Source organism: Coturnix japonica, chromosome 5 (genome assembly GCF_054131305.1).
Source record: "Coturnix japonica strain WE chromosome 5, WE-NBRP24, whole genome shotgun sequence".
NCBI lineage: Eukaryota > Metazoa > Chordata > Aves > Galliformes > Phasianidae > Coturnix > Coturnix japonica.
In genome coordinates, this window is record NC_140667.1 from 25,542,933 (window position 1) to 25,564,902 (window position 21,970).

The window sequence follows — 21,970 nt, forward strand, 5'->3', positions numbered from 1 at the left end:
TCCGTGCTTTGAATGTGCAAGGCATTTTTTATACTGATAGTGCTGTGTCTGTAGTTGGGACTACTTCTATAGAACTGAGTGGCATCCCAGGATATTATCCTTTTGCTCCTGGCATTGGGTACATTGTTATTATGACTCCTGAGTGGGTAACAAAATGAACTGACTGGAACTCCTGAGGGAAAAAATATGCATTTAACCCTTTTTAAATCTTTGACAGGATTATCTCAACATCTAGTTACAGACTACAAGCAAGTTGTAGAACTTCTAGAAGAGGGAATAGCTAAAAGGTATTTTCTAAAACATGCCAGCTCCATCTTTATTTAACGCTTCTTTCGCTGTGTGTTGGTTTCATTGGAGTTTAACTTGCATGTGGTGTTGGCAGTACTTTTTTTAGTTGCTACATATCCACAGTAACTGTTTTTGACTTATCCTATTTACCTACAGTCTCTATTTTTATGAAATATTCTTTGGAGTATTTATTAGCACATTAAAATTGCAATCAAGATAATCAGAAACATCTGCGGTGTGGGGTATGGTACTGCATGTATATCTACAAGATCTAAGAGACGGAGAAGAGGAGAACATTTCAGTTGCCTCCTGGTCATAGGAAGGGGAGAAGTAGATGAGGCATGATGACCTGCCCATGTGTAAAGAAAAGATCAGTGGAGAAGCTGCCCTTGAAAGTGGTTGGTGCCTTTTTCTCGGGTTGAGAGCTGGGCTATAAACTAAGTTTATGGGAGGTATTTTTTATACCAGCTGGTTTTATGAGACCATTGCCAGCCCAAATCTGGTTGCACCCATCTATTCTAAAAATAAACAAAATGTGGTTTCTCAACATGCCATTGTTGGTTTTGTTGTAACTCTCACCACTTTCTTTTTTTTTTTCCTCTTGACACTTTGCCAAACTTAGTCTTAAAAGTTTAAGAATAAAATTTTAAGAATGCCATGAGAAAATAGAATATGTGGGAAAAGTTAATGTGTATATCCTCCCATAAAAATGCTGGTATGATTGTGAAGTAGTTGAGGTGAGAACTTTCCCTCCAATTACCCTGCATACTGTGGGAGATGAGAAGTTAGCAATAATGTTTTCTTCAGATCCTGTGGAACTTTCTATTTCACTTTTGCTTTACAAACTTCAGAACTGTTCCCCTGTGTTTTCTGTTTTTTTGTAGCGCTGTGTGCTGTTGTCTGCCCTTTACCTCATTGTTTGTCTTGGTCCTCCAAGATCTGGAGATTAGATCACCTTCTTCTGCTTCCTTAGTTTAGGCTAATTTAAAATTATGATGCACTAGACTGCTTGTGGCTTTTGGCAGTGCCGGGTCACATGGCTATAGAGTTGTAGAAAGTAGGGAACAATGCATAGTGGAGTCCTGGTTTTAGCCTCCTGTGGGACTCACAGTTGCTGCTCACATACAGCTGCCATTCTCGTACAGCTGCCACTTTGCTCTCTTCTGCAGCATTTTTGAGCAGTACTCTGGTAGCTGAGCTAGTAACAAACATATGGTCTTTAAGTCCTTGTCTCCAGTAATAAAATTACATCACTGTCAATGGTAAACTCAGAACTTGACATCTGATCATCAATAATATGTTGCTTTGTATTCAGAAGTCACAGCATAAGAGTGACAAAGTGAAGTACTTGTCACCTGGCTTCAGCCCTAGGAAAAAGTATGCTTTCTTTAAATTTGTCACAACAAAACAATAGCAAAGAAAGGAGTATCTCCAAAAGTTTGTTACAGAGACTCCCTGAGTCTGGCACCCACTAGCCAGAATCCATAGGACAGAGAGCTGGAGATGGGGGACTGGCCTGTCCATGTGAGAAAGAAAGGCAAGGAAGTGCTACTTGACTGAATTAACAGCATTCATTTGATACTGATAGACTGGCTAATCTCACTGCCCTTCTCTAATGGCGTGAAACTTACTTGCAACAGCCTTTTAACAGTAGGAATCCATGAAAGTGGTGTAGGAATCTTTTTGGACCCTTTGTGCAGGCCCAAGAAATAAGAACAGGAACAATATTATGAGAAAGATATTGGACTGGTACTTTCTGTGCTGTCTGGGATGAGCTGTATGATGCTGTCACTGGCTGTACTCTTTTGCTGTGTCTTACCCTTGTTCAGACTTTTAAACCTGTACTGTAGGACTGTTCTGGGATATTTCTTCAGAGTTCTGTTGTGGGCAAAACCACCCTTAGCTTCATTATGGTTTAGATCCAGCTATGTCTTTGTATGAGCAGATTGAAGAATGAAACTTGCCACATTCACAAACTTTCATGTTCCTCCTTTTGCATCATTTTTTCTCTATTTGTTTGTACTTTCTCTGAATACAGGGAAATGCACCTTTTGTTATTGAATTGTTTCTGCTTTTTTTTCTAGAATTACAGCAGCAACGCATATTCACAATGCCAGCAGCAGGTCCCATGCAATCTTCACCATCCACTACACTCAGGTTAGCCATAAATAATCCAACTTCCTTTTCACTCTCAAAAAGCATTGTTTGATGTGTTGTGCATTGTTTAGTTGTCACTGTTTTGTGATATTTTTAATGATCTAGGTGGAAACTTACTTACTTCCTTTGGATCACGCAGCAGATGTGTTACACTTCCTACACCACCTGATTGTTTACTGAAGTATTCTTGTTCTTCTATACAAGACTGTAGTTGGCAGTGATGCTGTAAACTTGCTGCAATTAAAAAACAAAACAAAACAGTTTAAAGCTTTAACCAGCCTTTTGAAATGCAATATTCCTTGTAAGATGCTGTAAAAAAGTGTTTTCTGATGTCACACTCATTTCAGATCCTTAATTGAAGTATATCATTTGTTTACCAGCAAAATTTTCTATCTGTCTGGCATTTCAGATGTGCTCATCTCTTTAGCACTTGGCATCTATTCCTCTCAAAGACAATGCACTCTTTCTCTGGAGGAATTATATCCTTTCTTGGCAGGGAAGTCTTCCAGTGATCCAATAGACCTTTTCTATCTCACATGTCTAACATCCTGTAATCACAGAACATTTGGGGATATTTTTCATTAGTTTCACAAAAGACCTTTGGAATACATTGGTGGAGAGTAACTGTACAGAATCTACAAGAAATGCTTTCACAGTTGCTAGGCAGTAAAGGGTTGGTTTTTTTTGAGAGGAAATCCACATACAAGCACAGTTTCTCTGTCAGCTGTGGAAGATGTTGAGTTAATGGTTTGAACAGAGTGAGTGAGTCAAGGTCACAAAGAACAGCAGCGAGAATCGGAAGTGTGAATTAATTTCAGACAAGAGAAGGCACCTATTTTATTGTCATTAATGAGTTAGGAGGAATAATTTTCCTTATCTATGTTATCCTTTTCAGGCTATATTGGAAAACAATCTACCCTCTGAAATTGCAAGCAAGATCAACTTAGTGGACCTTGCAGGCAGGTAATAATACACCAAATGGCAAAAAGATAATTTTATCTCAAGAGAGTGGTAGTACTGCCTTAATATTTAACCTTCAGTAAAGTGACAGTAAGTCCAAGTCTGTGTGCAGTAACAAGGAGCTAATAATCTCTGTCATCTATTTTTCTCATCTGGACATTGGACTTCATTGGGAAGGAGTTGCCTGACCACTACTTTGCTGTTGCAAACACTTAATATTGAGTTCTTTTCAGACTTTTATCCTTATTGAGCGCATTTTTTCAGTATCTTTTAGTGGAATTAGAAATCTGAGCTTGAAAAGAGAAGGGAGGGGGGGGAAAAAAGGAGTATGTTCTTAATTGCTTCCTAGCATGGGACGATTGTCATATCTCACTGTCTAGTTAGATCTTAAGCAGCAACTTATGCTGCTGATTGTGTGGACTTTCTGAACCAGAGAGTGATATTTCATGGAAAGTGTTCAAAACTTGTGGGTTTTTTTTATTTGCATGCTTGTCTATTTCTGTTTTCTTGTAAGGAGAATGTATGATGCTTTCCTATGGATAGTACGTTAATAATTAAACACATTTATTTGGTTTGCATTGTCTTTACCACACTTTTATGTTTCAGTGAAAGAGCTGACCCCAGCTACTGCAAAGATCGAATTACAGAAGGTGCCAATATTAACAAGTCATTGGTTACACTCGGAATTGTCATCTCCACTTTAGGTAAGCACAGCGATTCCTTATATTCTGTGCTAGTGATAAAAGTATAGGACACATCCACAATGTGTTATATCATAACAATAAAATCTGAACAGAACAGCTGTGGGGCTTCATAAACTGTAATATTTACGAAAACTGTGTAGTCATGACAGAGGATCAGCCATTTCCTGAGCTCTTCTGCATTTCTCCTTCAGCACAAAATTCACAGATATTCAGCAGCTGCCAGAGCATAAATACCCTAACGAGCGAAGGGGAGAGCAGTCGTGTGGACAGCCCCTCCACAGGCAGTGTCAGTGGGAGCAGACGACCAGCATACATTCCATATCGTGACTCCATCCTCACCTGGCTCCTGAAGGACAGCCTGGGGGGCAACTCCAAGACCATTATGATTGCCAGTGAGTTTGATTTCTGTTAATTGTTATGATTCTGCACTACGTTACCCCCCTAAAATACAACTCTGATGAGGTTCATCAGCTGTATCACTTAGAACCTGACCTTGTGAAGGTTTTCATAAACACTTCACAGGTTACATAAGAAAATAAATACGTGTATTTCTATTTGAGTTGTGCATGAAGTAAAGAATGTGAGTGTCTTAAATGTCACGGCTTTGATTAAACACTCATTTGTAAGTACAATCTTGTGAAATTATTCTCTATGAGCCTGATGAATCCTTAAGGATTTTATTGGATTTTTTTTCTAAAGAAGCAGAATTTTAAAAACAAAAAGAACAACAAAAAAAACTTTTTCAAAAAGCATTTGGTTCAACTGAGTATGTCTTTTAAATAAGAACTACTGTTTGCTTTCTACTCATTAGCTATTTCTCCTGCAAGCTCCAGCTACAATGAAACCATGAGTACCTTAAGATATGCCTCAAATGCCAAAAATATAATTAACAAGCCCAGAGTGAATGAGGTGAGGCCTTAAGTTCTGCTTTTCATTCTTGTTCAGTTTGATTGTGTAAATTCTTTAAGTTTTCTTCAGAATATCTACTCTCAGAATAAAATGTATACCTCTTTTTCTCATGCTAATTGGGGCTAAATAGCTGACTGGTTATTACAGAAATCATTTATTTCATTCCCTGAAGCTTAAATAATTTAGAATATCACACCTACTGTACATTCTTCATATCTGTCCCTTGTATTTCCATCTTTATTCTCTTTGAATGACTATGACAATGCATGTTTACTCTGTCTTTTATCCTTGTCTCAATGTTTCAGGATGCAAATGTAAAACTGATTAGAGAACTGCGAGAAGAAATTGATAGATTGAAAACTTTGCTGATGAGCTTTGAACTGGTACGTAGGAATGATTGTAGCTTTAATGGTGCTTTCAATACCTTAGGATTATCTAATTTCTCTCTTCATCATTTCATGATAATTACAAGACTAACAGCATTTCTGCCATTTCTCATTTTCCTGGTATAATATCAATAATCCTGAAGTATAAGCAGCTGCAGGATGATTTGAAAGGATTTTCTTGGCCTTTCATGGAGTTGGCTGGCTTTGTTGTCCAGAAATATCTTGAAATTGAAGCCATTTTGTTTGTAGGGAATACAGAAGCATGAAGACAATGCAAAGTATTAATTACTGATGTGACTTCCTTGCAAGATTAATTACAGGCCTCTTTCCCAAAAATGTAAACAGCAATTTGGAGGCTTCAGTCTGCCTGTGCACTCTCTCCTGAAAGCGGGTGTGAGTCTCTAAGCCATAACAGTGCAGCTGGCATTCTTTGTGTTTTTGTCTTTGGAATAATAGTAGCATCTTGGCTTCCCATGTTATAGGGAGCCTATTTTCCTGGAAGACACTGGAACCACAGGAGTTATGTACACAGAAATCCCTCTGTTAATGCTCTTTTGCCTGTGCTCCCCCAGAACCTGCATGCAATATTTACAGAGCAGTAGGCATCATTGAATGTCTGTATATTTTGTCCTTTTTCCTGAATTCACCTTGAAATCTTGAAAGAACATGCTTGCCAGTGGTGAATAACGAAACCAACCCTTAGATCTCTGTGACTGTTGTTTGAACAGAGGAATTCCAGTCCTTGGAGCGATGACAGAGATGGAAATCTGACTGAGCTGGTTCTTCAGAATGAGATGAAGGTGTGTATGAATCACCTCTAACCTTCTCCCATTCCAGAGGGCTGGGAGGGATAGCACTGCCATTCTTTGGGGCAATGATGAAAATGTTTTTGCATTTATCCTTTCTTGTTTGCTCTGAAAATGCAGGAAACAGTCATCCTTAATGTGTATGTTGCATGTTCTCTACCAACTTGTGTTGAAAGCCTCTTGTGTCCTTAATGGGATGATACCATCCACTGCATATTACTAGGTCTGCACTATCTATTACTTATTTGAAAACCATCTCAGTGTATCACAATAATTCATTATACAAATCTTTTGTCTTCCAATATTAAAATTAAACCTCCAATTTAATTAAAGAAAATTATTGTGCAGTCACTGAATTTCTACAGAGATTTATTCACCAGAGATGCGGAGAGATTTTGGAGTCTCTAGTTGTAAGATTTACTCAAGCTTGTCAGGACAGGCAATTAAGCAGCTATCATGATCATATATCCTTCTGGTATTTTGGGAATGAGTTTTCAATTGATTAAACTACTTCAGTAGGTGGCAGTAGTTCCTACCCAGATTTTTTTGCTGGAGAAATGTTCTTTAATTAGAGCATTTACAAATGAGAAAAGTTCAACTGCTTAGTAAATGAAATTATTTCCTCTCCTGTTCTCCTCAAAGATTGAGCAACTGACCAAAGACTGGACAAGTAAGTGGATGGACAGGAAGGCAATCATGGATGAATACAGTGTGGACATCAACAAAGAAAAAGCAGGAGTAACAATAGATTCCAGTTTACCTCACCTAATGGCAATGGATGATGATATCCTCAGCACAGGAGTGGTGCTGTATCATCTCAGGGTGAGATATTGTCCCTTGTTTTGTTTTCCCTATGAATTAAAAACATGTTTTATTTGAGAAATGGAGTGTGGCTAAGGTGGCATTACAACAAAATTTAGCAAAAAATGGCTGCTACAATCCACTAAAAGAACAAATACTCAGATAAAAGGAAAACAGCAGCAGAAAAGAACACACGAAAATGGAAGTGAAGGAAAATTCATATACAGAATAGTAACTTTATCTTTTATGAATGCATGCACAAATGATAATGTGCATGCAATAATGCGTGGTATGTGAAGTAAGTACCCAAATTAGGCTTTAGTAGTTTGCCTGCAAAACAAGATGATAGGTGTGCGTCTTTGTAAAGGTAAATGATGGTGCCTAAAGAATACCAGAATTACTGGTCCAGATTTTAGTAGCTTGTATACTCAAGACAGGAATATTAGTATAACTGTAGCTTGAGTATAAAAGAAAACTCTGACAGGATCAATTTGGCAATGACTTCTGTTTATAGCTGTTGCTGCTTACATGTAATAGATTCCACATCTGCAACTTGAATGCAAATTAATCATGATTCTGTTTGACTGGTTATTTTCCAGAGTCGGGTGGAAATCCTGTCTTCATAGAATCTGCTTTTCTGTGTAGCTACTCTTTTAAGAGATTATTATTATTATTAACCAATAATCTTTCTTAACATCACATAGATATTCCTCTAGGTTGTGGCATAAGATGTGAGTAATTTGGTCAAATAGTTTCTGAGTTGTTTGTCTTTTTTTAAGCCAGGGCTTAGTGGTAAGCTGGGCTTTAATTTTTAGAAGTTGTTTAAATGAACAGAAGTTAAGAAAACATTGATGCTGTTTAAGATAAGAAAAAAAAGAAAAAAAAAAAAAAAAAGATGGATAAGCACATATTGAGAGGCACACCTGTTAGCAAAAGATAATAACTAAGGAACAAGTAATAACATCTAGTGCTGATCAACATGCTTAAAGCTTTACTACTCCATCATTAACATAAAAGTGTTTATTCAAAGTAACTGCTATCACTTTAAAGTTTTTGCATTATGTGCAGTTTGCAAACATTAGATATTTTCACATAGTAATTTAACAGCATCTGAAGTAATTTAAAGGTATCAATTTTGATAGATAAGCCTAGTTTGAAAGGTCATCTTCTGAGGTTATTAGGCAGAGCCTCTGTCAGACTAACATCTTTGTTCCCTCTTTCTTTGCTTCTAGATGCTGCCTTTTCTTTTCTTTGTGCTTTGCATCTTTTAGACTCTGGTGTCTATTACCTTCATCTGAACAGCAAGAAGGTAAAGCCCTAGTGGGTTCCTTATATATAAGGACTTCGATGTATTGCAGAACTTTACTTTGTGCTTGAGAGAAAAATCATGGCATCAGTCTTCAGATCACGTGTAACAGACATTGTGTTTCTCTTCTATTTTCTTGTTATTCTATAGTGTTAATTGCACTAATCCACCATACTGTGCTTAATGAACCTTTCTTTCTTAGGTTCCATTCCTGTTTCTTGCTTTCATTAACAAAAATACCTTTTTTTTTTTTTTTTTAAATCTTAAAAATATGAGATTTTTCACAGCATTTAATTGCTGTGAATTCTATAAGCCAATACAGCCATAGCATATTTTTCTGAATTAAATTGTATTACAATGCAGTATTTCAGAATACTGTAAAAAAAGTTTAATCTAGCAGAATAATAGCTATCTCCTTGCTTGGTCAATGTGATAATTGATGAAGCAGTGATTTGGGAGTTAATTTACTCTCTTTGCATAAGTCATGTGGTGCTAGTTCACTTGGTTTTGTGAGGTATGATAAGGTTTTCTACAGGTGGCTATTTGGTGGTTGAGTCCACTGAATGTTAAGCTGACATTTCCTCCAAAGCAGGGAAACTGGTCTTAATCTATCCTGTCACTCTTTACAGCAAGGGCGAAGGTCTCAGCATGGTTTGTAGCAGAGGGATTTGTTTGTTCAGTTCCTCCAGTTCCCTGGTGTTCAGAGATCCAAGCTACATGAGAAACTGAGAGGCGTTTGTGCTCTTGATCTCAAATACAATGTAATACATGTAATTACTCGTAACAGTATCATCTTATAGTAATGCGCAACCTTCCTTTTCCAATTTTGAGACTTCCAGTTACTACTTCTCATTTCAGCTTTAAATCTCGGCTATAATATGCTTGGAGCAGAAACTACATTCAATTTGTTCTCATGAGAATACGGAAATGAAGTACCTTAATGACCATGATTAATTTAAAAATGACTTATGGAGTTTTTTTAGAATGTGTAGAATAGCCAGTTTATAATCATCACTTATAGCGTCTCTTCAGCTCTGGGAAGTGGTTTTGCTTTGTTTTCCTAAGGACAGAAATCAGTAATGGAATATATGAGGCAGGTGTTGAATTTGCTGCCTTTACTAGTAGTTTGTTCTCGTTGTAACAATTAAATGACATGACTTTATTGGTGTTTGAACTTGAAACTTAAACATGCTGTCTGTCTTACATCACTGGCTGATAGTATGGTTTTGATGTGCTGGTTCTTGAGACTTTTATTCCTGGGCAGCTCTTTCCTATGAGGTTATTTCATGTTCAAGTTTGGGAACATATCTGCGTACATTTATAAAAAAAAATTTATGGAAGAAGTTTACCAGCAGTGGTTACTTTGAAGAATCAAATAGTCTCTGATATATATGTCCTTTATAAAACTGAAATTCAGTTACTTTTATATTTTGATATTGTTTTTTGTTTTTGTTTTTTTTTTTTAAATTGAGAAATCTAAAAATACCTGGTTAACTAAATAATCATATGGTGAATTCCTTCTTCATATGTGGGTATTTAATTGTAGTAAAACAATGTCATTTCTGTGGAAAAATCAAAATAAACAAAAAAACAAAACAACCAACCCAAAACTCAGTATAAAAGTTCAAAGCATCAAAACTTGTTTTCGTGTTCAAAATATTTGTGTTCAGCATGTTCCAAAATCACATACTGAGGGTTACTCCATCCACTGGAGTCATAATAGAGGCTGACATAGCTGCAGGATATAGTTGTTGCATCTCTATAGTAGACAAAGTATTATGTACAGTTTGCTCCAGAACTGAGAGGTTATTTTTTTCCAAGTATTTGCTAAGATTTTGTTCCAGAGCTTTTTAATCCTTGTATAGAATTTATCCTTGCTAACTGACTTATTAGATTGATTGTTTTTTATTTTAGGAAGGAACAACCAAAATTGGAAGGAGTGATTCAGACCAAGATCAAGACATTGGTAAGAGAATCCTATTGCAGATTATTTTATCATATGTTCAGGTTGAAACAAGAGGCTTATGTTTGTCCTTGTAATAGCCAGCTTACATTTCCATTTGTCAGTTCTCCTTGTAGAAGAAGGTAAGCAGAATAGTTATGTAAGTTGGCTTAAATCTTGTTTGTTTATTTTGTCTAAGAAGTCTGTCAATGGAAGTGACTGAGGTCTCTTTAGCAATATCTTCATACATGTTAAAGTCTGTTATGTTTAGAAATATCTCTGTCCACCATCTAAATCTTGGTATGTCCTCTTTTAAACTGGCAGCACATGTGATCGTGGTCCTCTGCCTTAGGAGAGCTGAAAAGCGTTTTGAATGTATTTTAGATAGAAAATGTAAATTACTCAGAACATTTTTTTTTGTTTCATTTGTTCCTTAGTTTTAGCAGTCAGAATCTCAAGATGATAATGAAATGGATTGAAAACCAAAATAAGACACTTTCTGGAATTTCAGCTTTGTTTCAAAATTTTATTCTAATGGATTAGTAAGATCATAACCAGTAAATGCTGTAAAAGCATTAAGAAGAATTTGCACACCAGCTTACAAATCAGAAAGCAGCTTAGAATATTCCAGAACAAAAAATATTTTTTGAAAGAGAATGCTGTTTGCAGTTCTTTTTCCTTTTTTTTTCAATATGGTTTGGTATTGGGCTAATAATAAACAATAATAATTCACTGTCCTTTTTCTGCAAGTGAGATGGTTCTTTGTGGTATGAAGTACACAGTCATAGGGTAAAACCATGTGTTACTCCAATCTTGAGGAAAATACAGGATACCTGACCCCTTGAACAGATGAAATAAAATCAGGTATACATTCTAGTTTTGAAGGGGCGGTGGATTGAAAAGGACCACTGTATGATAGACAACAACTGTGGGATCGTGACGTTACGACCACTTCAGGGAGCATACTGCACTGTGAATGGATGTGAAGTCACTGGATCGTGCCGTCTGTCACAAGGTAAGGGTTGCTTTTTCTGAGAGTCATACATTACAACCAACCTATTTCAGCAGTTTAGGGACGAGCTTTTACCTAGCTCATGCAGAGCTACGAAATGCATCTTTCAATCTACTGCTTTCTAGCACTGCAAGCCTTGATGGCTGTAGCTTTCAGACTGAAACAAGTAAATTAACTACATACAGGAAGTAAAATAAAGACGCAGGTGACAATATTAAGACAACTTTTGGCAGCAGTAGTTTGTAGCCTTCTGAGAAGAAAAGACCTGTAGTCTAAGTGTTATGGAAAATAGTGGAGACTGGCTTCAAGCCAGCAGACCACTAGTGATTAGGTAATATGGCTGAAATGACCTTCAATTTGTTCATGGTGTGTTCGGATAATGGATACATAGCCATTGAGTCATAGGTTATGATGAATAAGCTTAGCTCAAATGTGTTGGGCTACCATGTTCTAAGGTTGTGTTTAAAAATAAAGACCCAGTTACTGGAAACTTGGATTGTATTAAAAACAAGTTTCTGATAATGCATTTCTTTGTTTTTTGGTATAAAGTCACGCTGGTATTTAGTAAGGGAATGGGGAATTCAGTGCTACATTGGATTTGCAGAGGACCCTATGATTAGTTTGGATGCCATCATTACAGCATGGTAACTTGCTGTTACCTTGTGGCAAACTTAAAATAGTTCTCTGTTCTGTGAATGTCGGAAAGTTGTTGGTCAGAATACATTTTTTTTCTTTTCTTTTTTCTTTTTTTCTTTTTCTTTTTTTTTTTTTCTTTTTAACAAAATATTTTATAGTGTTTTAAATATGCAGTAGTGTTTACACAGCAGTCTAGAAACCTGAATGTTCAAGGCACCATTTGTTGTATTATTTCTGTAGGTTTCTAATTCATTTTTGTTTACAGGGGCCCTTGTTGTCCTGGGCAAGTCTCATAAGTTTAGATTCAATCACCCTGCAGAAGCTGCTGTCTTAAGGCAAAGAAGATCAGTAAGTTCTAAGGATCTGCATTTTTCTTTTCTAATTTTCCACCTATTTCCTGATTCTTATAGATTTTCCTTTTTATTTTCTATCTAAAAAGGGTGCCTGAGAAAGGTCATATTTCTTAACATTATCAAATTTGCTGACTTCATTTCCTGCACCTAATGGCCTATAGTGACATAAACTTTGTTGGAGGACACTATTTCTTCTTTTAGATGCACTTATAAAATGAAGATGCAGATCACTTGAATAATTCAGTATTTCCTATTTCTAGTCATCTAGACTACAGTGGGATTGAATCCTAAAGGCAGAAGACTGCCGTGAAGAGGCCAATTAAGAGTCTTTCCATTTTTTGATAATATTCTGAATATGTGCTGTCTTTTCGCCTCCCTTAATGAGATGTATTAACAGAAATAGAAAATTTTCAGGATTAAGTGCTTGAGATTTGTTACACCTGAAGACATTTAACTGTTACATACACTGGAAATAGATAAAACATTTATTGATGCGGTAATCAGAAGAACAAACTGCTGCAGGATACTCTTTGCTCAGCTATTTAAATATCTCATCCTCCTCCAAATGAAAAAAAAAATAAGTAAATTTTCTGATTTAAGACACAATCATATAAATGATACTGGCAATAAACTTCCTTTTAAAACAGTATTTCACATACTAACATTCTGTTCTCTCTACTGTCCTTTTGTACTCACTTCTGTGGCTGAGATAAAGGGCTTAACTTCAATTTGCTTTCATCCTTTATTTCTTGATTAGTACAACATGCTCTACATTTAAGTAAAGCTGCAAGCGTTGGTGTCCTCAGTAACAAATTCTTAACAACTTTCCAGATTACTGAAGACTAAGCAGAACTGTAAGTGTCTGAAAGCTCACTTGGGAGATATTATTATGCATATCCTGCATATTATACAGTATGGCATGCAGCAATTAGCAGCAACACTATTACTGATATGTCAGAACTTCCTGGATTGCTGTGATTATTATTATTATTTTTTCCCCATTGTTCTTATATGCTTAGATTAATGATGTCCCATCTATCTTGAGCTGTGGAGCTTTGGACTGGCTCAACTTGGATGGAAGTCACACTCATTCACCTCACTATATCCTTTCTTCTCTTCAAAAGTAAGTTTAAAAACATAAAACAAAGCTATTTCTCCTGTGGTACAACCTCAGAAGTAAGGGCTTTGTTCAGATATAACTGAGTTGTATATAGAGTAAGTTCTATCATGTTTTCAGCTGGTCAGAACCAAGTGAAAGTGTCCAGGAAAATACATTAGCTAAATCTCCAGTTTAAAAATGTTAATATATTCAACCAGTAACTTTAAGAATTATTGATTGATACACAATGAATATTAATGTGCAATCAAGAAAATGCTTTGATCAAGACTGTTAGGCAGTCTTAATTCAGTTTAGTTTTTGTATTATGGTTTTTTATGTACAAGCTAATCTATACTTTTTGCAATATTCTTCAGTGAACAGAATAGACTTGTCTCAATATGAATCAGGATTTAGCCAATGTGATTATCAATTCACTTTCCCTGCTGGTTTGTTTTGAAAATAAGATTTGTTTGATTATAAATTCCCTGTAGCTCAAGTAATATCAATCCCTTCATCTCAGAGGGCAATTGAGAGTTTCTGTGTTGTGTTTTAAGCTGAGCAATAGACAAGACGTAGACTGCTTCCAAACTGTTCCAGGTGTCCAAAGAGCTGCTCACATCCACAACATCTAGTATATGCTTTCCTTGAGAGAGACTTTCTGAAAGGAAAGTATTGGTGTGATAAAGACAGTGGTTAATATGTATTAGGTATATCAGGGAAATGGATTAAGATACATCCTGTGTTTCGATGTATAATATTATGAGTGTAGGAGAACTAAATGTAATTGGGTTCTTTTTTCTTTTTTAATTCCTCTCAGCCTGGCACATTCAATTGACCTGTCAAAGGCAAGAAACAGCCATCTTCTCACTCATATCTGTTGATAGTTCTGCTTCTTGCTAGAGTGTTTTTATGTGGTTACATACTGGGAATCTTATCTATTTCTGGGGAAGTATCTCATCTTGTTTTTATGAGCATAAAATGTTTTCCCTGTTTTGAACATCTCTTCATTCTTCTATTTGAGTGGCTTGCTTTCCATCTTGGGTAGTGCGTTTCTTTATGCTCTCTTTAACTTACCTAATCTCTGCACTTATTATTATTATTATTTAATTTGCTGCAGTGGTATTTTCTATACAAAATGCTATTTGATATTTATTTCTTCATTTAGTTAAACCATTTAAGAATAATAGCTTTTCTAATTGCATCAGAAGTAGATGCCACATTGATCATTACATGGGTTTACACATAGGCAGTGGAGCATTTGTTATAGAACTACCCCTAGAAACACACAGAGAAATCTGAAAGCACTGCAAGCAGTTTAGTTCAGTGTTGCACTTGATTCTGTCCTTTTTAGCCTGACAAGACTGAAAAATATTTGATTGTTTTTTCAGACCATGTTCAAGTAACAAGTTCCTTTCTGTTGATTAGATTTTCAACCACTTGGACAGGGCTATGTGTATTATATAATGTAACTTTACCTGAGACTTATCCCAAGTGTTTCAAATGATTATTCTTCTAAAAATGAGAAGTATTGCTGTATTGATTTCACGTGACTTTTATGAATATCCATCTATTAGAGAATTAAGCTGTAGGCTGTATCTAAAGCAGTTTTCTTTCACCTGACAAAATCCAGTGATGTTTTCTTTTTTTTTATCCCTTGAGTAATTATTTTGGCAAAGGCAAAGCTGAACTGATGCACTTGGTCTTCCCTTTAAATAACCAGCAAGCCCATCTTCCCCTTGGACAAATAGCTGTGCTCATGGAGGGAGCTATGGTCAAGAAATACAGCCTAGGATCTGTAATATGAGAATAAAGTGAGATAAAAGGTCATTCAAAATGCCTAGCCTTTGTGAAGTCAATGTTAAGTGCTAAAAATGTGAGGTACTTTATAAACAGTAATATAGCACTGAATGAACTACACAGAGTGCTTATATACCTGGTGTCTTGTCTCAGACAGAGAGGTACTTAGAGGAGTTATATAAGAATGGGGTAAGCTATTTGGGTATTTCACAGACACACACACACTCTTAATAGTTTACATATGCTTTTCCAGTTGCTACAGTCTGCATCTTAGAGCATTCTCCTACTGAAAATTATAACATCATCTCTGTGTTTAAAAGTATTCAGTGATTCAGCCTTCTCTTTGAACATCTTTGTAATTTCCTCTTTTTGTATTTACAGTAAAGTATGTACAAACTGCAAGGAAAAAAAGAGTTCTCCAGAAGTAAGGTAAGATATGTCTAAATCATGCTGAATATTTCGGCCCCTCTAGCTTTGCCTTTCTCTTATTCTACTTTGATTTCCTCCAGAAGAAGCAGACTAGGCTCTAAGCTTTAATTTGACTTTATCAGATTGAAACAAGAATCTGTACTTGCAGCTGAATTATAAGCATGCAGGCTGTATTTTAAAGCCACAACCACTGTGGGATTTACAATAAATTTGATATCCATAGCAGGTACTGTAAATATCCATTAGTACATAAAAATGTCTTCAGGCTAATTGAGTTCTCTGCTGGTGAGAAGAAAATGGCTTCGTGGAAGTGTCCAAACAAGAATTATCAGTTCAAGCTCTAAATGTACCTTAATATATTTTCAAAAACAAGAAAGAACATTTTTTTACTGTTAAGCCCAAATATTAAAACCTTAAGCTTGAAAATTTCCTTGAAAATTGATAGGATTCGTTGTACTTGTTACTTGGCTGCTTCCTCATATAATCTACTCATAAGAGTCCCTGCACTTCACATTTTTGATGCTCACTGTCAGCAAGCAGACATGTGGAAAGTTTGTGGCTGACAACTCTGATCACATGACATATGTAATCACACACCGCATACGTATAGATAACAAAGTTCTTGCTCCTATTGTTGCCTTTATCCCTTAAAAATGAAGTATGTATAAGTGTAACTCTAATTCTCCTTCTGTTCTGGATACAAAACAAACTAAAAAACCACAGGATTTATTTCATTAGAGTCCAGTAATGCAGCAGTACATAGAGAATAGTAACTGCTTGGAAAATGGCTACTGAAAATGCAAGACCAAAACAAAGCATAAGAATGTGGAAAATGTTACTAAACAAGACAGGAAAGAGCATCTCTAAATAAAGCATCCGATACTGGGGAACGCAACAGAATTCTCATGCTACCACAGTACGTTTAAAATATCCTCTTGGTATTGCAGAAATCATGTCAGTGTTCTTACTAACAGCTTACACTTGAGAATTTCCAAGTGCTCTACAGATGCAAATTAAAGAAGCCTTTTGCAACCCTTACTCAAATATTTCACAAAGAAATTGACTGTCACTTACAGCAGCTCCACAACTTGCAGCAAAATAGTGGTCTAGTAGGGGAACTGATTCTATATATAACAGAAATCAGAAAGGAAAGATTTGTGGTAGAATGTAGTTACAGCTGGATTGGAACTTAGCAATGCAGCAATGACCTTTAATGGAGTTTGTCTGTGTCTTGTGCTTGTGACTTCTTGCCAAAGGCAGGTCTATTTTAGAAGCATCTTTAAAGGATTGCCTTAACTAAGTCATTACCTTTCTGTCACTTTGGGGATTAAGTGAAGCAAGAAGTTTCTTTGTGAGAGAGCTAAAAAAAAAAAGAAACAAAACAAACCTGTGAGCAAACCTGCCAACCAAAAATCGGAGTGATATTTTATCTGGTGGTGGCTTTCTTCAAAGGGGATTCCTCTGTGCATGTTTCTAAATGTCCCTTATTTCCAAAGACTTCTGACTGCTGGCAGTTGTTACTGATTTCTCATTTCCATCTCCTGCCCCTCACCCCCCAACTTTTGCTTTGAATTGTGTGAGCAGCATTGCTTCAGAGCTCCTTCATCATTTTTCCTTTTGCTTTATGGAGGTGGAGGGAGAGGTCTGAGCACAGTGATAGGCAGAAGCAAATGTATACAGTCTTTGCCAGTCCTGTGCTGTGTGATGCTTGCTGCTGTGTGATGCTGAGACCCCGCGGGAAGGGCCCTGGATTGGACACGTGTAGAGGGAGGAGGAGAGGATAGAGCAGGGGGGAATGTGTATCAGAGGATAGGCTGTAACCCTGACTTGTGATTGCTCGCAGTGCTGGGATTTGCAAATGTGCAAAATGCCTTGCCAACATCTTTTTTGCCTGCTTTATTATTAACTCTTCTTCCTCTGGAAAAAAATCATTAGTAAAAGAAAGAAAGACTTGAACATCAGGCAGACAGAAGGACGAACCTGCTAACCTGACTGGTGATTTCATTAGGAAAATGGCAAATCTCAGCTTTTAGCAAGTATTCCTTGCATTTTCCTTTTTCTTTTCACTTGAGTTTCTCTAGCTGAGCTGTAGGATTTTGTTGCAGAAAGCATTCTGCCTCAGCGCAGAGCTACCGCTGCCATAGTTACTGAAAGCTGCATTATGCTGTAGGAGCCGCCAGCCTCTGCAACAGCAGTAGAAGTGTTTGGGGGAAGAGGGGAGGAGAATTGCAGAATAGGATCCCGGAGAGCTGACGACAAAACAGGCTGGAAAAAAATGTGGATTTACGGATGGTTCATTTAGCATGCGTCATGCAAACTTTGTGGAGAGAAAAATGAGACGGAAAAACAACCCGGCAACATGGGTATAATATGAAGATTTTCACAGTAATTTGTTATCCTTATTTTAAGATTGCTGTCTTTCTTGTTGTAATTTTAATTCCTGTTTTTAAAGGTTTACTTGGTGGGAGGGGTAACTGTTGACACTTCTTGATGCATTTGGTATACCCAGAAATCTGCATGCTTTTATGAAATATTATGCAGCGTTGCATTTATTTTTAATGCTGAATGCCAGAGTATCCACGTCCTGTGAAATGAGGATTTTGTTACCTTTGTCTTGATATGAAACTGTTTGTCTTAATGTTTATGCTGGGGTTATATTATCTCCTTCTAGAGCTGTACTGGGGGGGAAGGTGGCTGTGGGAAGGAAGGAATACAAGCAATAGCAGAAATTGATCTGTTCTTGATTGCTGTTTCATAGGATTCCTGTATTTCAGGTCTACATTTAATAGTATATTATTAGTTAAGATACTTTAGATTAAAGAAATGACTGATATTTTTGTCTGTTTCAGAATGTTATATTCTTATGTTAATTGAACTGGTTTTTAATTTAGTCACTCAAATACCTGCTATAAGAACTCTTTTGCAAATTATCCACTGGCTGATTTAGCCCCTGAGTGGGTGTGAATCTGTCATTTTCTTTTGGGGCCACTGTCATCTCAGTTTTGAGTTTAATTTATGGTATGATTTCTACAAACTAGCAAGGATGTGTTGATGTGACATAGCGTATTCAGCAGCAGAAAGGGAGTATTCTCAATTCATGGTCTTGGTATCAGCAGTTCCTGAGAGATAGGTCTGTATCTCCAGCCTGAACCAGCCAGTCATTTTGCTCTCATGGTCAGTATCTCACAAGCAGAAGAAAAGCATTCCCTCTTCTGCCATAATACCTGTGTTATGTAAGTGGCTGTGCATGAATTTTCATTACCTTTTTCTCTTGCTTGAGAAAGCTATTTTTAAAAAGCAACTTAGTAAGAAGCTTTTTGATGTTCAGTCTCCTGTATTCGGAGCTGTCCTTACTAACCTGCCTGGCTTTTGTTTTGTACTGTTAAAAATTAGGAGATAGGAGATGAGGCAAAGAGGCACAGAAACAGCAGCAGAACAGCAATTTGTATATATACCCTCAGCAGTGGTGAGTTGATCAAACCACCTTTCATTACAGAAACTTTCACCATACATAGAGAATTGTGCCCATCAGCCACCTCACCGAAACAAGGCAGCAATAATACTGTGATGGTTGCTGTGATGTGTTTCTTTTCCAAGGTTTAAAGCAAAATGTGGCTATGTCTGTGTACTCTTTGCCCTCACAGGGTGCAGTCATAGTGTGGAGCTGTAAGCAATAACATTCGTTTGGCCTGCATGGTGTTCTGCTTTATGTGCAAACACATGTGCCTGCTGGAACAGATCTTACAGTTTCATGTTAGATCAGCAAAAAAGCTATTAACATCTCCACAAGGGAATATGCTAGTGCTGCTGAGAACAGCAAACACCACACTTCTGTGTCCATTGTTTGCACTGCTTATTCTCCAGCTCATTCTAATATATGGCTGGGAGTTGGCTTCAGCATTGTTGGAAAGTATGAGCTTTTTACCCTCTCCCAGATGTAAACAGATGTTATTTAACTTCCTCTGCAAGCATTTTTTGAGGTCTTAGAACATAATGCATTTTCCTAAAAGGAATTTTATCTTGTTTTACTAAGTAGGTGCAGAACAAGAGTTCTTTGTCTGCTCTTTTCTTAACAAACTCTGCTTTTCAGCATTATTGGCCGTAACTTATTCTGTTTCCTCAGTCCCATACAGAATACTGCTGATAATGTTAAACAAATAGAATTCATCTCTTCTAATGCTGAGCTTTCTGATGTTTGATGTGGTTAATGGATCCTCCTTGCTCTTCTTGGATGAATGTACTTTGTTTCTTTTGCATGTGTCTCAAACTATGTGACTTTCCCAAGGCCATGCACTTAAGGTCTCAGCTTTTCCAGATGTGATGCCACCACAGAAATAAGAGCTTGTATATGTCAGCAAAACAGACTAAAGTCTCTTCCACCATCAGTATTTTGCAGAGACTTTACGTTTACAATTGCTATAAACGTTTATTGCTTTTAATACATTTGCAAGAGGAGGCTTCAGCTGACATAAAAGCTCTCTTGAGCTAAGAAGTGCGTAAGTAGTCCTTGCCCTCAAGACCTTGCAATGTAAGTGCATGAAAGTACAGAGGTGATATAACTGCTCCAAAATCATTGAGATTATCTATTGCAGTAGCAGCATAATAAGCTCAATTATACTGCTGCTCCATTACATTTCCCTTGGAAAAAACGTGACATAACCTGGAAGCCTCATTTGTTGAAAACTTCCCTCAAAGTTACAGTTAAAACTGTGGGAGCTTTTCCAAAATGAGACCCTTCAGATTTTGTTTCATACTCAAAAAGTGATTCTTTTTTAGTTAACCAGCCTACCTTTAACCTCTGCATTTGTCCCCCAGTAGCTGATGTCACTACAAACAATCGAACGGCTTGTGTATGAAATGGCCATAGGAGTCTCTCCGTGCAGCAGTGAAGTTGTGTATTTAAACTCACTTCAGGTGAATAAGAAACCAGGGAATCCAGTCCTATTTCCTGGGGTTCAATCACCATTTATTAAATAGAAATAAGTACATGTGAATGATCATTGAAATCTTAGCAGTCAAGTCAAATACAAACAGGTCTTGGAGCCCCCTATTGTAATTTGTTTCTGTAGGTCTCAAATAGACTCAAAAAAATTAGAACATGGAAGGGACAAAAGTTGTACTCAGTTTGCTTGCACCATGCCAAGTAACTGAACAGTACATGCTTCTCTTCTGTTATTCTCATCTGCATTATGTTTACATAAACATCAAAAACAAACTGAATTCTGTTTTGCTCAGGTGAATGAAAAAGGATCAGTAGTATTTTCAATTATTGAGAATCTCAGGTCTTTTATGTAGTCAGGTTTTCCTGCTGCTTCCTAAGAAAGTGAAAATGGATGTTCAATCTAGAGGGACTCCATCAGATGTGTAGAATTTAGCTACTTGCTTCACCTGCTCTGTCTGCTAATCTGGTACATAAGTTATTGCTGTAGAAATAGCTGCTTCAAACATATGCTAATGGTTGTAGATGACAAATAAATTCTGATGTAGCAAAGGTCAGATGCTCACTGACCTTGACAGTGATTTTACAAACAACATGACGTTTGGTGCAGTCAGGAAACAGGCCACATGGAGGGACTGTATGGAGCTGTTTACAGGATAGTGACTTCTGATCACTGTTTTACTTCAGGTATAGATGCAGTAACCTGTACTGGTTGCATACAGGAGAGAGTTGGGTGATCAGGTTCTTTCCTTTGTGCTGCCAGAGATGTTCAATGTAATCTCAGCAATTCCTGTAATTCTTTCCAGGTTTAAGATTTTTGATCTGTAAGGGGAAAAAAAAAGAAAAAAAAAAAGGCTTTTCATTTCTTTTTCTTGTTTTTACTGCTATCTTTCTGGCGATGGAATTTTCAGTTTCACCATCACCATTTTCAAGGGGAAAGCTGGCATTTCTGACACTTCCAGGACTGTGGCCTGCTGTGATGTGCACATACTCTCTACCATCATAAGTTCTTTGTGTAATGCACCCTTACTGAACAAAGCAGTATCCTAAATGTTGTCTCCCTTTAGTAAGACGACATGTTGTGTTACAAATGCTTGGTATTTATTTCTTGTTTAAATTCACTGTCAACATTTCTAACAGCATAAACATAGACACTGTGCATGAAGAGTACAAGAAGAAACTGAAAGAGCAGGAAGCTTTCCACAGAAAACAAATCCAACAGCAGCAGCTCTATGTTGAAGATTTAAAGCAGCAGATCCTCAGAGGACAGGTCAAAGCAGAGAGAGAACTGGAAAATGACCAAGCCCTCATCAACCAGCAGATCCTAGAAAGTAAGTACCTGCCTCTCTCTCACTTTCCTTCTGTAATTGCATTCTTTCATCCTCTTAATGTTTTTTGTCCTAGTTAGGCTTTGTATTGTGGTGGAAGTTTTTGTTGTAATTTTGT

General features: G+C 36.9%; 2 protein-coding genes across 5 annotated transcripts in view; one reads left to right on the plus strand and one right to left on the minus strand.

Moving 5' to 3' along the window:
* STARD9 (StAR related lipid transfer domain containing 9) overlaps positions 1-21,970 on the plus strand; it is an 88,278-nt gene that overhangs the window by 43,193 nt on the left and 23,115 nt on the right. For both annotated transcript variants that reach the window (XM_015864679.3, XM_015864680.3), the window contains exons 8-22: positions 218-287; positions 2,373-2,445; positions 3,341-3,408; positions 4,012-4,109; positions 4,301-4,501; positions 4,921-5,018; positions 5,324-5,401; positions 6,133-6,204; positions 6,853-7,032; positions 10,232-10,283; positions 11,137-11,274; positions 12,173-12,255; positions 13,280-13,383; positions 15,538-15,585; positions 21,665-21,855. In XM_015864679.3, coding sequence (XP_015720165.2) covers positions 218-287; positions 2,373-2,445; positions 3,341-3,408; positions 4,012-4,109; positions 4,301-4,501; positions 4,921-5,018; positions 5,324-5,401; positions 6,133-6,204; positions 6,853-7,032; positions 10,232-10,283; positions 11,137-11,274; positions 12,173-12,255; positions 13,280-13,383; positions 15,538-15,585; positions 21,665-21,855 — 1,554 coding nt within the window. The remainder of the gene's footprint in view (positions 1-217; positions 288-2,372; positions 2,446-3,340; positions 3,409-4,011; positions 4,110-4,300; positions 4,502-4,920; positions 5,019-5,323; positions 5,402-6,132; positions 6,205-6,852; positions 7,033-10,231; positions 10,284-11,136; positions 11,275-12,172; positions 12,256-13,279; positions 13,384-15,537; positions 15,586-21,664; positions 21,856-21,970) is intronic.
* The window catches only part of CDAN1 (codanin 1), a 53,459-nt gene continuing 52,018 nt past the window's right edge, over positions 20,530-21,970 (minus strand). For all 3 annotated transcript variants that reach the window (XR_014946598.1, XR_014946599.1, XR_014946596.1), the window contains one exon: positions 20,530-21,346. The gene's annotated coding sequence lies outside the window, so the exon portion shown is untranslated. The remainder of the gene's footprint in view (positions 21,347-21,970) is intronic.